The 18,255-nt window shown below is 35.2% G+C and overlaps 1 protein-coding gene across 3 annotated transcripts in view; it reads left to right on the top strand.

The window, feature by feature from the left end:
• Positions 1-18,255, top strand: part of HMCN1 (hemicentin 1) — a 460,798-nt gene that overhangs the window by 361,106 nt on the left and 81,437 nt on the right. For all 3 annotated transcript variants that reach the window (XM_039881236.1, XM_039881237.1, XM_039881235.1), the window contains exons 54-64: positions 1,068-1,262; positions 2,675-2,788; positions 7,042-7,229; positions 8,824-8,920; positions 13,155-13,316; positions 14,024-14,137; positions 14,253-14,455; positions 14,744-14,825; positions 14,936-15,067; positions 15,405-15,554; positions 17,565-17,724. In XM_039881236.1, the coding sequence (XP_039737170.1) occupies positions 1,068-1,262; positions 2,675-2,788; positions 7,042-7,229; positions 8,824-8,920; positions 13,155-13,316; positions 14,024-14,137; positions 14,253-14,455; positions 14,744-14,825; positions 14,936-15,067; positions 15,405-15,554; positions 17,565-17,724 (1,597 nt within the window). The remainder of the gene's footprint in view (positions 1-1,067; positions 1,263-2,674; positions 2,789-7,041; positions 7,230-8,823; positions 8,921-13,154; positions 13,317-14,023; positions 14,138-14,252; positions 14,456-14,743; positions 14,826-14,935; positions 15,068-15,404; positions 15,555-17,564; positions 17,725-18,255) is intronic.

Below are 18,255 nucleotides of genomic sequence, written 5' to 3'. Positions count from 1 at the left end.
ATGAAAAAGTATGTAAAACTCTTAGAAAAATGCTTAAGAAATGATACCTGCTATTACTGTTATTGATATTGTTGCTCTCAACATCATTTTTTTCAAGTTATTTTAATTTTTGTTGTTAAATATGTTATACACGTGAAGATATATAAAATATAAGCATACAGTTAATAGAATATATGAAATTAACAACTGCATACACCCGGTTTGAGAAATTTACATCCCAAGACTCTTATTGAATATTGATCCTCCCTGTTCACCCCCCCTTCATTCCTAACAGAGATGATCACTTTCCTGAAATATGTGTAAATCACAGCCATGTAGGTGTCACCAGACAATTTTCATCATCATTTTTGACAACTATACCTGTTTTATCAGTTGAATATCCAAATATCTGTGTAACCAGATTCCTATTGTTGAATTTCTGGATTGTTTCCTGGTTTTCACTGAACATTTTTATTCATAAAACTTTTGTACATCTTTAATTTTTCGTAAGTTTCTCATAGTGGAAATTTTAGGTCAAGTGTTGTATGCCTTTTTAATGCTTTTGACGTACAGACAAATTGCCTCCTAGAAAGTTCATACTTGACCCCCAGAAAAGTTCAAGAATGTTCTATTATTTTTGTTCATGGACTTATTTTAACTTCAATTGTGTAACTTTAACTTTCTTAGACAAATTATTGTGAAATGCTCTCAATCGAGCCATTATTTTTTAATGATTCCTCAAAATGCACTTTTCCTGCTATGATTATATTCCTTAGCCATGCTTATTTTAGTGGGTCTTTCCTGAAAGCAGGCCCCTTTATCTTCTAAGCGCTAGAGCCTTTTAACTGGAAGGGAGAGCATTCTGAGGCCCATATTTATTGTTCTTGCACATGAGAACCAGCTCCAACATCTGCGTTTTTTGGCTTACACTAGGATTGGTAGGTATATAAATACTTAAAAATATTTTCACATTGTCTAATTTACTACATTTCATAAATCACTCTTGTGAAAACACAGCCAAGATCTTTGTTTAATGGATTGACAGTGACATTCATATGTGTCCAAAATTCCTTGTTTTTCCTCCATAGTTCCTCCCAGTTTTCAGAAACTCTGGGAAATAGGAAACATGCTGGATACCGGCAGGAGTGGCGAAGCCAAGGATGTGATCATCAACAATCCCATTTCTCTTTACTGTGAGACAAGTGCTTCTCCTCCTCCTACACTGACGTGGTACAAAGATGGCCGTCCTCTGACCTCGAGCGATAGGGTATTGATTTTACCAGGTAAAGACTTCTATGACTAGGGCAAAAATCTGAATCTCTGCCAAATGTGTTTCTTCTCTTTTATTAGACCAGTTGAATTGATCGACTTTCTGGCCGTGTAATTTAACTGACACAGGCTACTGAAAGCCACTGGTATCCATGTAGCTTCAAGCTAGGAGAATCGAAGTTAATCGAATCGAATTTGACACAGCATAGAACACCTTGGTTAATTTTCAGGTCTACTACAGGATCATTCTATCAACTTAAGAAAGTCCTTTTGCTTCCTTGCGTCTGTTTTTCTAATAGTGTGATGAAATAACCAGTTTGATTTCTACACATTATTAATGATAAATTTTAAAATGTATTTGTAAATAGTTGCTACTCGGTTTGTTAAATACATTTTATGACAAATCAATAGTAAATACTATTAGTTTCAAATATTTTAGTTATTACATGGTTTATTGCTGGAAAAGGAGATGTTTAAATTGTAAAGTAATACTATTTTCAAAATATTCAAATAGGCTTATAAAGATTTACCAGATTGTAAACTTAAGGTCAGTGCATTCCACTGCTTGTAAATATAATCTAAATTAAATAAAAGAATATCTTGAAAAAAAGGAGAGGAGACTAAATAAAAATGACAGCTAAATGTAATATGCGATCCTAAATTGGATCTGAGTTTGGGAAAAAATAGCTATGAAAGACAATATTATAATAATAAATTTCGGTATGGATTATGGATTCAATAGTAGTTTTGTATTGATTTTAAATTTTCCGATTTTGATCATTATGCTGTAGTTATGCTATAGCTATATAAGGGATTATCCTTGTTTTTATAAAATACAGATTTATGAGTATTTAGGGGTATAAGTACACAGTGTCTGCAACTTACTCTCAAATGGCTCAAAAAAGATTATGTATATAATCTATATATATAACAGATCATACACTGTGATAGACAAAGGTAAAACAAATGGAATGAAATATAAATAATTGATAAGCATATGTAAAACTTTTTTATAGAATTATTACAACTTTAAGTTTGAAATTATATAAGCTTGAAAAGTTAAAATACACAGTTATTCTTTCAAGAGTGTATATATAATGGTATACATTATGCCTTTTGCATCCTGGGCTATTATTTTCTCAAACTGCTACTTGCATCAAAATGTGTATAAACTTTTTTAACCCATGTTCAAAACTATAAAAGCAAGAATAACTACATAGTGACATTTCACATGGAACATGATGAGGGGCAATAATACAGTGTTTCTTATAAAACCAGTATGTAAGATTACAACTGAACCATTGGATGAAGTAAGAACCTTGAAAGAAAACGTAAGGAAGTCATTAGACCTGAAAAGTTGTATCTCTGTTTATGACCAGTGTTCACTGTAAGATTTCGAGGTAAACATATTGGGATATGTTTTCAGGAGGGCGAGTATTGCAGATTCCTCGGGCTAAAGTAGAAGATGCTGGGAGATACACATGTGTGGCTGTGAATGAGGCTGGAGAAGATTCCCTTCAGTATGACGTCCGCGTGCTCTGTGAGTTTGTTTGCTTTTGTCTATTATGCATTCTTTCACTGAACAATATTATTGAGGAACTAATGTGTGCAAGATGTCGCTCTATGCATCTTAAAGACTATCAAGATAATCAGAAACTGATAGTTCTCCCAAGGAATTCATTGTCTTATACAAATTGAGAGCACATTAGTTAGGACTCCTGAAGTATCAAGTAACAAACTGGCTTGAACCAAAAAGAGAGAGAGAGAGGGAGAAAGAGAGAGAGAGAGAGAGAGAGAGAGAGAGGAATGTGTATTAATTCATGAACGTGATAGCTCAAAAGAGGTCAACTGGACTTTTCCTTTTCTCTTGGCTTTGTTTTTCTCTATTAATGTTAACCTCGGATGGGGTATCCCTTTGGATGGCAAGTTGCCCCCTTGAAACTATAGTCTTACATCTTCCTAGTTTCACATCAGATGAGAGCTTTTCTTTCCCAGTATTTACTACTGAAATCAAGTGTGAATTACATATCCATCTCTGAACCAATTACAGAAGCCAAGAACCTAATCAACAAGGCCTAGTTCATATGTCCCCCCTTGGGCCACAGTCATCTCCTTCTGAATACCTGGGCCGAGAGTGGAAGAAGCATTGTACTTTTAAAGGAAATGAGAGGTGATGTTCCTAGAAGTAGAAACAAATAGATGTTCCCATTAGAAGAGGTCGAGCTAGAAAAGCAGCAGTGGGAATGTATGGGAAGCAGTCGGTGCGGAAGATTTTATAGAGGAAGAGATTAAGTGATAGGAAGTATTGAGCACTTGTCTCAGAGTATAAGATGACTCTGAGATTTTTATCGTGGGTGATTAAGAAAATGGTAGCAAGATTAATAAAAACAGAAGACCTAGGAAAACAATACGATTTGGGAAGAAGGAAGTCGATTTTGTTTTGGACATGTTGAATTTGGCACGGTTTCAAAACACTTAGGGAAAATACTGCATGGGCCATTGTAAGGAAATGAGGAACTACATACAGCACAGGAGAGAACTGAGTGAAGAGTAGAGATTTGAGGGTTATTCACAAATCAGCAATATTCAAAGACTTGAGATTTCCAACAGAAAAGGTAACAGATAGAGTAGGAGAAGATCAAAAGAAGATCATTTACAAGTAGGAGACAGGAAAAGGAAAACTGAGTTAGAGGAGAAACAATCTGAGGAGTTAATGAAAATCAGTAAACTACCATGTCACAGAATCCAAGGCATAGTAAAGGTTATCAATAAGTGGGTTTAGTATCGAATGCTAAAACAAGTTTAAGAAAATAAAAGTGGAAAAAGGCCCCTGGCTTTGAAACTAAGAGTTCATTGGTGAAAATCAAATAATCGATTTATATGGTATAGTGTGGTACAAAGGCACAGAACAAAAGGCTAAATATTAAGCAAGTAATCAGAAAGGAAAGGAAACAAATATAGAGTACTCTTAAGACATTTCGCAGACAAAGGAAGATGTGGAATAGTTTTAGGATAAGCAGCTTGTCTGAAATACTTGTTTAAGAGAGATTGGAGCTTGCTTCTGGACCAAAGAAAATAATTCAAGAGAAAGGGCAATTAAAGTTGTGTGTGTGTGTGTATGTGTGTGTGTGTGTGTGTGTGTGTGTGTGTGTGTAGTAAGAGATTAATGGACCAGGGTTTTAGAACAGGTGAAAAATGCAGTCAGGAACCAAAGGGGTAAATTGGCCTTTCCTGGTAATGGATTACCATTCGTTGGAATGTTAAGAAGGGGAATATGGGGATGCATATTAAATGTATTTAGTCCTTTCCTTAAGTGTGAAAATAAGGGAAACAGTGGCAGGGATGGTATTTGAACCTATGAGAAGGAGAAAATGTTAGCGGTTGTCACTATGGAGGATGTGATAGACAGTCAGGCATTGAAGTTGGAATTGCTTGGCTCAGGCATTGCTTTCTGCAGCCAACCTCAGTAACCTGGAGACAGAGGTAGAAAAAATAGAAGATGTGGCCTAATGTGGGGGATAGAGGTGGGGGAGCCTATGAGGGTGTGCCACAAGGTACAGATTGTGGACGCACTTGAGGGCTAGAGAGCATAAACTGTTCAGTGAGACAGACCATCACTGAAGTCACCCACTGTGAGGTCTGGGCAGGGCAAGAGAAAAAACTGAGCGTGGAGGGAGGCTGATAGAATGATTATAAGGCGGGAAGAGGAGAAGAGCTGGAGTGTTCAGTGCAGGCAAAGAGCAGCTTATGACAGAAGCCCAAAAAAGAGGTAAAAACGGAAAAAACACAAGTTCAAAACACATTTATTTGACAAATATCTATCGATCACCCACTATATGCCAGGCACTGTGCTAGACACTGAGGATATAACCGTGAATACAGTAGACATCATTCCTTCTTCAAGAAGCTTATACACCTGCAGAGGGAAGAGGTGTTATTGTCGAATGGTCCAGTGTATGACTGTCTATGGCTGGCCGAAGTGGAGTGTAGGTAAAACTAATCAGGATGGGATGAGTCATCAACATAGATTTTAAAGTCTACAAGATAGTGATAAGGAAAAAGAAAAGGGATGAAAAGACAATTTAAATTAGTGCTAGCATCATTAAGAACCACGAAGGTATATCCTAGACCACCTAGTTTAATATGACCTAAGTTTGGAAACAGTTTAGTTTAGGACAGAGTGGAAGGGTCTGATAAAGAAACAAGTTAGTGTAGTTTGGGAAGGACTGGGATTCTGTTAAATTGAAATGGAATTTAGGGATTGGGTAATCAAGGGTAGTTGTTCATGCCTTCAGGCAGTTATTCTTAATTGGAGGAAGTTGCAAAGCATGTTGGAGGTGAGATTAGAGAGCAAGAAAAATGAACTGGCTAAATTAGAGGTGTTTCACAATGTTCGATGCTCACATTTTAGGTACCACTGAGAACAGTTCTGAGTGGTGTAACCCAGCAGGTAGGGCGTGGCAGGTGGGTGGGACAGATCAGAGCTAAGCTTTGGTGGAGACCTCTACAGGTCAGATCTTGGACTTGTAGAAGACCTCTTGGTATCTCCAATGGTACGGCTGACTCCAGGCCAAAGTTGAAGAAAACATAGACTCTTTATGTCCCAACATTTTATTTGATTAATTTTCATGGTGTGGGGCTAGTGATAGCCTCATTTAATCTGAAATTTATTATTTACTAATCAGTTCGAGTTATATATTTTATATTACGGGAAGTATAGTAAAAATTACATAACTTTAAATGTGAAAACATGCGTTCAAAATAACATCGAAATTCTATCATTGCCTTGTAGCCTTGATTATTTTCTTTACAGACTTTCAGTTCAGTTTTTGAGACGTAAATACCACAAGACTTCATCTACGTTAAACATACAGTCTTTACCAATTGCTAAAGCTACAGTACATTTTAAGAGAGTGAAACATAAAATAAGCTTTCAAAACAAAACACAGATTATCTACTGTGAAAATGAATTTCTACGTTTGCAAAAGCAGCCAACACATGTGTTCCTAGTTTATGTAACATTTCCATTTTTAAAAACTCTATGGGTAACATGTGATGTTTCATGGCTAACTAGTCTAACATAAAGTAGACGTGAACCTGGATTCTACGGTACTATTTTAAATGAGGATAAATATACGTTGGAAAATCTGGAGCGTGAATTCTCAAGCTAGCATACATGAGGATTACCATGAGACCTTGTTAAAACATGAAATTCTCAGCCCCTTTCATGGATGCCAATTGAAGAGGTCCAGGGTGATCCCCCAAATTTGCATTTCCAACCAAGCTCAGAGATGACGCTGGTGCTGCTACCACTGAGACTGGAGCTGGGGAAACACACTTTGAGTAGGTCAGACAGTTCCCTTCTGTGACCAGATTTGTACACTTTAAACACACTATAAAGATGTAATTTATCTGTCTTGTCTAGATAACCAAATAGGCTTAACTATTAGTTTGTGGAGGTGCTCGAAACCCAGAGGGCACAGTGAAGGAGATGAGAGGGACAGCAGAACAAGAAAAATTGAGGAAGAATTGGGATTGACCTAAATGGGGACGAAACTATGTGAGGGATTAGTCCAGGGCAGGTGAAGAGGAGGAATAGAGTACATCCAAATCCATGTAATTTTTTATTATAACCATAATCAATTATTGTATAATGTTACTTGAGGATCATGGTTTCTTCTTCAAATTTTGCTTTTTTATTATCCAGTACTTTTTAGAGTTGTCAGAAAACTAGAATAATATAGAAAAGGCCTTGTTTCCTGTCATTATCTCTTTGTTGCAATCACTTATCAGTGCCACCAATTATCAAGGGAGCAGATGTGGCTGTCCCTGCAGAGGTCACCGTGCTGGTGAACAAGAGCGTGCTGATGGAGTGCTCATCCAGCGGCAGCCCTGCGCCGAGGAACTCCTGGCAAAAAGATGGGCAGCCCCTGCTAGAAGATGAGCATCGTCAACTCCTGTCTAGTGGCAGAATTCTGCAGGTAAAAGTAAAAATATCTGATTTTAAAATAGCTATTCAACCTTGTAATTTATAACTGTCTTTTTGACTTAAAAAATAATTTTATTGGTTGGTAAATATTATATTTATAGAAATAATCATAAAAAGGATATAAAATTTTATAAAATTCTTCTTCCTTATTTTATTCCCACTATCAGAGGTGACCACTATTAATAGTTCTTTGTGAATCTTCTAGTAATTGTCTATACATTCAAAATACAATATACACACATATATACATACACACACGTATACACCTATACACACATACACACATACACACATACACATATACATACACATACATACACATACATACACACACCTCAGTTTACTACAGTGTGGCTTTTGTGATAACAACCACATTGTCAGCAAATTATTAGAATCCTTTTTGTCCCATACTTCTGATGGTAAAATTCTGGGTGGTATAAGGTTCCCTGTAGATTAAAATTTGTCCTCTATTAGCAAAGAATTGATAATAACATGATAATAAGGGAAACTATGTAAATATCCTGAATTGTTCACTAATGGGCATGACTGTATTTTTTCAAGTATCTTAAAAGGAAATTAGGCACTTGCAGAAATAATACCAACTCTTTTGTTAGGATACGACTTAATTTTTGAGCATAGAAATGATGTTCTGTGGGCCCAAGAATCTAAACATAACTGTCCATGTATCCAACACAGGATGTATCTCATGGAGTTCATTATTTAAAAAAAAAGAATCAGGTTCACTGCCTATAAATAGCCTTGAATTCTCCAAGTATCTTGTAAACATCCTGATTACTTCTGTTTGATGATCATACAGTCTCTACCAAAATACTTAAATGTTTCTGTGTCTAGGGCCTAAAGATACATAGATGGATAGAAATTTCTGCATAAAATAAAATAAACTATAACTGCTCTATTAGCTAACTATTGCTAAGTCTTCTGGTGGGCTGGAGGCTTTTCCTGGTCTCAGCTAGACCTGCCCAAGTGTCTGCATGCCTTGGAATGGATAAGTGGCTCTGCTGATCTTGGCTGGGCTCTTGCACACATCTGGGGCCTCAGCTGCAATAACGGGGCTGATTCTTCCCCCACGTGATCTCTCACCCTCCAACAGATTAGTCCTGGCTTCCTTATGTGGTGGTGGCAGGGTTCCAAAAGAGTGAAGAAAAGTGACAGTGACTTTTTAGGCCCAGGTTCAAAATGGCACCCTGTCACTTCCATCACATTCTATGGATAAAGCCAGGCACAAGGCCAACACAAATTCCACACCTTAACTCCACCTCTTGATGGGGAGAATTTCAAAGTCACATTGCCAGGGATGCAGACAGGGAAATGGGAGAATAATTCGGGACACTTTGGAGCCAGTATACCACAGATATGTATAAAATTGCCTTTTCTAATTGCAAATCTTTATAAAGATTTCTTTGATTGACCTAATAAAAGCCAACACCAGCACTACCATGTACAAGATTATTTTTCTTATATTCATTTGGTATCAACTCGAAAGAATATGTATTGTTTATCCTCAAAATTATGACAGCTCGCTTTATAAAAAAATTCAGTTGGAATTTCTTCATTTTTTTCCTTAGATTCAAAATACTCAAATAGCAGATATCGGCAGGTATGTGTGTATTGCTGAGAACACAGCTGGAAGTGCCAAGAAATATTTTAACCTCAATGTGCATGGTAAGAGCTCAGTTCCAAAAACATCTGTCAGAGTATGCTTGACAAAGCAGGAAAACTATGTTTTAGATTATGTAGGCTTATTGTGTGTCTCTTAACTTGAACAGTGTGTGGTGCCTGCATTACACAGTCTCCTCCCTCCTTCCGACCCTCCACAGCTAGGGAGATTTCTAACATACAAAGTACAAATCTTCTAGGGTGCCTGTTTTTATATTATTTCAGTCCCTCAGGAGAAAGTAGTTACTTCTACATATTTGAGAGTAGAAAAATCAAAATTTGAAATCCCAAAGATTACAAGTTTTTATGAAGTTAGAACTACAAATAGATCTTTTACTCATAAAAGTTAATCCACGAGTCCTGATTGAAACCATTGTCTGTCATCAACAGTCAAATTCATTTTGAGCTACATCCTGTAGGGCCTAATTTATTCCCTGGAGAAGAAGTCATTTTGGAGAGTTAAATAATTCCCGAAATCATCAGCACAACTAATTCATTCATCAGATTTTAAGTTTTCAATATTTGCTAGTCACTCCATAAATACTAATTTTTTGCTAAAAAAAAAAGCAGTTGGTTGTCTAAGACAAAAGAGTAGTTTTATTTTTGTGACACTCAGCTGCTTCCAGAATACTAAATTAGAAATGGTGAACAATCATCAAAGATTTCTTTTATGTGCGTGATACATATTTAATATTCTAGCTCATTTTGGAAATAACTGAAATTTGAAATTTCATGAAAAATTTCTCCCCTGAAAGGACTTTGGTGGAGCATCATAGATATCCTTTTCTTTTGGTGTGATATGTAGGGAGTATTGATGTCTAGCAATGTGGGGTGTTTGTGTGACAGATATTTGAAACACTGCTATCTTCATATTCTCAGCGTTTAGCACAGTAACACACAGTAGGTGCTTCATAATATCTTCAAGTTTCTTTTAATGAATAAATCTGACCAAAATGGAAATAAATGTGTTATGAATTTCCAGGAAGAATTAATTAATTAAACAAATATAATCCTTATGAAAGCACACATACTAATCTGTAAGATACAATAGAATAAATGTTGAAAAATTAAAATGTTCATTATTTTTTCTGATTCACCAGGGCAGAATTAATTTTTCCTCTTCTGTGTGATCAAAGCATCTTGTAAATACCCCAATTCAAGCAGTTACATATGTCGCTGTGTGTTACCTTTATATCTCATATCCTTACCTCAGTCCCATAATTTTATTATAAATGTTGTAGACAAATAGTCATTTCTTATGGATTTTGGTCTCCCTAAACTGAGAATGTTGTCTCTAGTTGTGGTAGTTACTACATAGATATTTGTAGTTCCTCTGTTATATTTCCTTCATGTTCCTCACCTCTTCTTAATGCTCAGCAAAAACACCTGAAGTGGGAGCCTTGTGTGACTTGAGGGGCAGCAGCCACTAGTGTTCACCATTAAGGTCTGGAGTTTGGGATGGTGTTTCCTTTTTCACCAGTTACCAGCATCTTGAACTTCCGATTGCAGTCAGGAATCCGTACTTAAATATTAGAAAATTCGTTTCGGGGATAAATAATTTAAATTATTTTCCCTTAAAACCAGATCATTTGTTATCTCTCACTACAACGATGCTTGCTTCTTTGAGATTCTAACCATCAATCTAACGACCTCTCAGTTTTCAGCCTTCTGTGTCTTCACTCTGCTTTGCTTCCAGCTTAACTTGCATGGACCAGCATTTCAGTCACTTCCCTTAGCCCATACCTGTCAGTACTCGTGCTCAGTAAAAGCTCAGCCCTGCACATAATAGTACAACATACTGACTGCTTGATACCTACCAGCTGCTGTACCACGTGTTATTTATATATATATATATAATTTACACATATATATATAATTTACATATATATATAATTTACATATATATATATATATATATATATATATATAATTTCACTTAATTATTTCAATAACCCTACATGGTCAGGACCATTTTATACCTCTTTTACAGATGAGAAAACTGAGGCTCGGTGAGATTGCATAGCATGCCCTGGGTTATACAGCTTGAAAATGCAGAACCAGGATTCCAACTCAGGCAGTCCAATTCCAGAGCTTTTATCCTTAAGCTCCTTTTCTGTACCACCTCTCGTTAAATTGCACAGCAGCACCATACCCGCACCTATAGCTAGCCATGGCTGGAGGAAGTCTTAAAATCAGGAATATTGGTGTCATTATAAATTCATAGGTACTAGCTTGAACTCAAACCTCCATGCTGCCCGGGGGTCCTCTCTTGTTTTCACTCCAAAATATTAAATGGAAAATTCCAGAAATAAACAATTCGTAAGTTTTAAATCGAGCCATTCTGAGTAGCATGATGGGATTTTGTGCCATTGTCCTGCTCCAGCCTGCCCAGGATGTGAGTCATCCCATTGTCCAGCCTATTCATGCTGTAGATGCTACCTGTCTCCCTTAAGTCAGTAGCTATTTTGGTTATCAAATTGACTGTCATAGTACTTGTGTTCAAGTAACCCTGATTTTACTTAATAATGGTCCCTAGGCACAACAGTAGTGATGCTGGCAATTCAGACATGTCGAAGAGAAGCCCTAACGTGCTTTCTTTAAGTAAAAAGGTATATATGTATAAGAAAAAAAAAACATAATATAGATAGGATTCAGTAGTTACTATCCTCCATTTCAGGTATCTATTGGGGGTCTTGGAACATATCCCCCACAGATAAGAGGGTTACTGTATGTTCTGCCTTCTTTCTGGAAGACACGCCCATTTCCTGTCTTCCACTTAACGTTCCTGGTCATATTTCAAGTATCTTCTTAAATGTCACTTTCTCCTCCTGATCCCAAACTACATTAGTTCTCTGCTGTCACCCTACTCTTCTCATTGACACTCATCACACTTTTAATTACTAGGTAGTATAGAACAGTAGCTAAGAATAAGGGCTCTAGAGACAGACTGCTTAGCTTCCAAACCAGTAACCAGCTGTGAAATTTTAGGCAAGATGCTAACCTCCCTATGTCTCCCTCCCTCATCTATAGTATGAGGATAAGAACTGTATCTACCACATAAGTTTGTATGAGGATTCAACAAGATAGTATTTGTGAAGTGTTTAGAACAGTGCCTGGCACAGTGTAACCATTCAAAAAAATGTTAGCTGTTATTTTTAGGTCAGTGTCTGTCATCACCACTATATTATTTACTCTATGTGGTTATTGTCTATTACATTTTTCATACTGCATCAGCACCTAGTACAATATATGGAATACAGTAGGTGTTCAATAAATATTTGATAAATGAATTAATTAATATTAAAATTAATGAAGAAAAAATGTGATAGTAAAGAAAAAGCAATTCTGCCTTTTTGATGTTCTGCCTTTGTTTTTGATATTGTTTTAAGACCCCAATTTTAATTTATTAGAGTGTTGTATTAGTTGAATTCCTTAGTTCATGTCTCTGAGCAAGGCCCACCTCTACTTTTATTTATTAATCCATTCATTCATGTATTCATTCATTTATGTTCATTTCTGGCTCCTATTTCTCCTCCTCTTTCAGAGGAAACCATTCAAATGTGTGTGATGTTATTTCCTCCATGAGAGTGTGTTCTTCCAAAGCATACATTGTTTCATATGCATATGCTTTAATATGCATAAATGGCATTGCATTATTAATCTCATTCTTTGTCACTCCATTTTTTTCTGTGCATTACTTTTGCTTGTGAAATTCTTTTTTTGATTTTGAATAACAGACTGTAGTATTGTTTATTTCTTAAATTTTCTGCTCATTTCAAAGTCATTGATTTACATTGTTGAAATAACCTGTATAATTTATTTGATAGTTAGATGTCCTAAAATTAAATTTCTCCTCTATAAATGCTGTATGCAGGCAAATAAAAATTTTAAATAAGGATGTAATATTTAAAACAAAAATATTCAAACATATTTAATGAAAGCACTCTTAGGTCTTTGTTGTACATTGACAAAACCATCTTAGGAATTGCCAACTACATTTTCCAAGTAAAATGCAGAATAATTCTATCTTTGAAGATTCTGGTCCTCGGTTTCAATTGGGAAAATAAAACTTAGGGACATAGTTTGATAAATCCATTCGGAAATTCTAAGAAGACAAATAATTAACAGTACCATCAACTCAATGTTTTAGCAGAGTACAGTGGTTGGGCTTATATTAATAAATTAGAATATGTATTACTGATAGCCTCAGATTTCACTTATAACATATTTTCTATTATAGTTCCTCCAAGTGTCATTGGGCCTAACCCTGAAAATCTCACTGTCGTGGTGAACAACTTCATCTCTTTGACCTGTGAGGTCTCTGGATTTCCACCTCCTGATCTCAGTTGGTTCAAGAATGAGCAGCCCATCAAGCTAAACACAAATGCTGTTATTGTGCCTGGTAAGGAACTTGTTGCTTTTGAAAAGTGGGCAAAATGTTCTCATTTTCCTTTATTTTTCATGCAAGTGGCATTTCAAGTTAGTCTCTTTCCCAACTTTTGCTCTATTTATTTGTTCACATTCAATGTCTCTTTTTACCTGTTTGGGTCCACGAAGATAAGATCGTATAGAATTTTATGATTTTAGTGGGAATGTACAGTAACAAGGTCTACTTCAAGAAATCATGAAATTTGGGAACGACTGCTTAATAATTCCATGGGGTTGATAGGCTAGTAAATAGTACTTTCATTGGATAAATCCACCAGTTGTTTTCAATCACTCCTAAAGCTTCTTGATGACAGACAAGTAAACAGACAGATTGACAGATAGACTGGTACTGTGGGAGAGTTAAACCCAGAAGATACTTGTTAACATATTTGACTATAGTACAATTTCTGTTTTCTCGCTAGGACCTATGTCAAACAGTTCTATCCATGTTTGGTGACTGGCAAGAAAAATTTTTTGAATTTTCTTTTTTATAAAGAAGTAGATAGAATCAATAATGAAAGAAGGATCCAAGAAAACTGATTCAGTTATTTTATTTTAAACATAAAATACTTCTATATAAATTTTACTGTAAGGGGATATTTTGCCATTCACCTTATTGATAAAATCGTTATTAGAACAACCTCTGTACCATTCTTCAGTTTCCATTATATTTGCCCACAGGTGGTCGGACTCTGCAAATTATTCGGGCCAAGGTATCTGACGGTGGTGAATACACTTGTATAGCTATCAACCAAGCTGGTGAAAGCAAGAAAAGAGTTTCCCTGACTGTTTACGGTTCGTTTTTACTCTCTTCATAAAATTATTTCAATTTTAAACTTGTGTTAGATATTTTCTATCTGTGCACCTTAATGAAAAAAAAAATCTTTCTGTTCTTATTTCTTTTCTTCAGTGCCCCCAAGCATTAAAGATCATGGCAGTGAATCTCTTTCTGTAGTTAATGTAAGAGAGGGGACCTCAGTGTCATTGGAGTGTGAGTCCAACGCTGTCCCTCCTCCAGTCATCACCTGGTATAAGAATGGGCAGATGATAACAGAATCTACTCACTTGGAGATTTTAGCAGATGGACAAATGCTGCACATCAAGAAAGCCGAGGTGCATCTTTTATTCTTATTTGCATGTCGTGACTCTTTGGTGGGATTATGGAAGAGAGAGTTGAGAGTTGCATATTCTCTTTACTACATTAAAATTATTTTTATTTAAAAAAATAACATCGTCAAGACCATTGACCTTATTTTATTGAAAAAAAAAGGAAGATTATAGAAGGCAATTAGAACTGGGGCATTTGAGCATAAAGATGACTGATGATTTAATCTACACTTGAAGTGTGATTGGTCATCTATAACTTAATGGAGCACATACAATAGTATCTTTTTCTTTTAGGTATCTGACACAGGCCAGTATGTATGTAGAGCTATAAATGTAGCAGGACGGGATGATAAAAATTTCCACCTCAATGTATATGGTGAGCATCTGACTCTAATACAACTCTTTTTTCCCCCAGATATGCAAATGAAAGAAAGTACCCTGAATTCGCTTAATGAGGACACATGATTTTCTTCTGTCTTTTTACAGTGCCACCCAGTATCGAAGGACCTGAAAAAGAAGTGGTTGTTGAGACAATCAGCAATCCTGTGATCTTAACGTGTGATGCCACCGGAATCCCACCTCCCATGATAGCATGGTTGAAGAACCACAGACCCATAGGTAGTATAGCTGTGCATTTTTTCTGGTGGTTTTCTTTTGCTCTTAATATACCAGATTTAAATATAAAATATAAAATATAAAAAGTTACCACATTTTCTTATTATGCTTATAGCTGTGTTTAGTTCAGAAAACGTAATGTATTGAAATATAAACTTAGAAAATAAGACTCATAAAATGATCATTCATTTTATAAAGAGATTTTTCTTTTACCTTTTCCAAAAAGGCTCTCATTTAAATTAAAAGTGCAAAGCAAAGCATTTTTGTGGTAAATTGTAGCGATGTTAAAAATAAAAAGCTTTTTCATGTTTTGATTGTTTTACTTTGTTTCTACCTTTAGAAAATTCCGACTCACTTGAAGTTCATATTTTGTCTGGAGGTAGCAAACTCCAAATTGCCCGGTCTCAGCGTTCAGATAGTGGAAACTATACATGCATTGCATCGAATATGGAAGGAAAAGCACAGAAAAACTACATTCTTTCAATTCAAGGTAAGTGATTTTTTTTTAGGCGAGGCAACCCTTGGTTGACCTCACAGATTGCAAGGACCTTGTCAGCTTACAATCCCTTATTATTATTATTTTTTAATGCTTTGTGCCTATAGCACCTGGTCTTCCTAGGTGCAAGGTACATGATTTACCTTAAATTTCTTTATTGTATTCTGTCTATGTACAAAATAAGTGTACATCTAAAGAATTACTTGTAATTTATTCAAAGTGTCTAGATCAACAAAAAATATTGTCGATTCTTTTTTCTACTTTTACCAGTAGGTTCTATTTTTATGGAAATTAACATAAATGTGGAAAAAAAGAATAGTAGAAAATTGATGATCTCTCATTTTTTTCCATGTGTACCAAAATTATTACCTTCCTATAGTATATATTCTGTTGAATTATACTTATTTATTCAAAATTGGCATAATTTATTTTGATGCTAAGCCCATATGTCTATTTTTATTTGTATATGTAAGATTAATTCATGCATTATGTTCTAACTAGAGATAGGGGATTGGATAAAATCAAGTAATCATGAATCTTATGTTATTTTGGGGTGAGAATAAGGAGCATTAATTCATTCAACAGATATTTACATAATGCCTACTGTTTCAACATGGTATAGAGCACTTTAGAGAGAACTTGTACCCTGTTGATTTTCAGTAAACCTCTAATTATTACTTTTGGCCCAAAAGTTCACCAAAATGGATATCTAACTTGAAACTAAGTTGAAATGCTTGCTTTTTAAAATATCATTACAGTTATTTTGAAAAGAATTTCTCATAAATTATAAATGTAAGTTACTGTCAACCTGTTGTGTGCTCTGCTAAAGTTAACTACAAAAAAAAAAACAAAATTAAAGAAAAATTAAAATAAGTATATGGGCATTCATGGTTTCCTGGATTAGTGAGACTTTGAGGTTTCAGAAGCAAAATGGAAAAAATATTCAGGGATTCAGTGTCTGAAACTGCATATTTCATAATGTTTAATGCATTAATAATAATATCTGTTAATCATGGGGTATGTGGTGTGACCAAAAGTTTTACCAGACTTTTTACTTATGTTATTATACCCTAGAGCTAGGAATAATATATGCACATAGGGCCTTGTATGGTGCTTGTCATATATTAGACACTCATTAAAGGATGTTTCTTATTAACATTCTTATTAATTTGACTTATTTAGTGCTCCGAATTCTTCAAATTTGATATTAATCTCATCTTCTCGATGACTTCAATGAGATTTGGAGAGATTATGTGCTGATAAATGTTTAACAATCGACTCTCCAGATAAAAAATGTCCTGATTTGTAGCTAATCATTTGCCAGTTTCCATGTGTAAATATACCCACTTTGGCTCATTTTAAGCTACCAATGTGATGTCACAGACCCATCAAGAAGGGAAAAAGTGCAAAATTGGCTTTTTGCAAACTGATGTGAGCGACCCCAGCAGACAGCTATAATTATATGGAAGAGGAATTCAGATATTTTTTGTCTTATATCGTTATCAGTATTTTTATTTATTTATCACACAGATCATTAAAATGAGATCCACACATGGCTAGAAAAAGAGAACAGAAACTATTGCATCTTAAAAACTACAATACGCCTATCTTTTGTTCTGAATAAATAATATTTAAATTGCATTATGGAGAAAGAAATAACCAACTTAGGTACTTTTCTCAGACCTTTATGCTAAGATTTTATAAAACAGATTCTTCAGAATTGTACTAATTCTAAACAATCTGTCCATAATTTAAGAGTGATTCTACTTAGCTGGAAGTATGTCCATCAATTAGACTTATCTCTAGTCCCTATGACTTAAATAATCGTATCAACCTACAGGTATGCCAGGAATATTGAAGCGATTCTTTTACCTGTTTCTCATTTGAAAGTAATTTATGAGTAAACAATAATTTGATCTTGAACCACAATCCATGAAGAATATGAAATAAAAATGGAATATTGTTCTTTGTACCTTCTTAATGGAAATTTTTATTTCTCCAAAGTTCCTCCAAATGTTGCTGGTGCTGAAATTCCAAGTGAAGTCAGTGTTCTTTTAGGAGAAAATGTGGAGCTCGTCTGCAATGCAGATGGCATTCCCACTCCAGTTGTTCAATGGCTTAGAGATGGAAAAGCCATCACTAGCAGTGAAGCAGAAAGGATCCGGTATGTTTACAAAGAATCTTTGCATCATAAATTTTAAGGTCTTCTACAATGCTTTATGCTTCGAGTTTCACATGAATAATACCAAATTTTGTCTCCTTGTAACTTGGCTATCATTGTATTCAGAAATGAAAAAGATAAAATTGTGGGGAATTGGACACAGAAATTCTTGAAGAATCACTCAAAAGTGTGTGTGTGTGTGTGTGTGTGTGTGTGTTTTATCCATCATCTCTGTTATAAAATCTCCTCATTTATTCATACAAATGTTGATTAACTGGTGTCGATTTTATTCCTCCTAATCTCAGAGTGTTTATACCAAAGTCACCATCATAAAATAAGTATTTCTTCCTACTAACATCAAACCGGTTTTATCTTACAAAAAATTCATCAATAGTCTTAGATATGATTTCATGTCTTGAGATCACCAAATCACAAAACATGCCATACTGCTTGGCTCATTTTGAGAAAAGGTAAAAAATAATCTTAACCCGGTTCATTCCTTATAGTGATTTGTCCAATCCCATTTCCAGCTGA

This window comes from Pteropus medius, unplaced genomic scaffold (genome assembly GCF_902729225.1).
Source record: "Pteropus medius unplaced genomic scaffold, Ma_sr-lr_union100, whole genome shotgun sequence".
Lineage (NCBI taxonomy): Eukaryota > Metazoa > Chordata > Mammalia > Chiroptera > Pteropodidae > Pteropus > Pteropus medius.
Note: the sequence above shows the minus strand (reverse complement) of the source record. Positions and strands in the feature narration are given on the sequence as shown.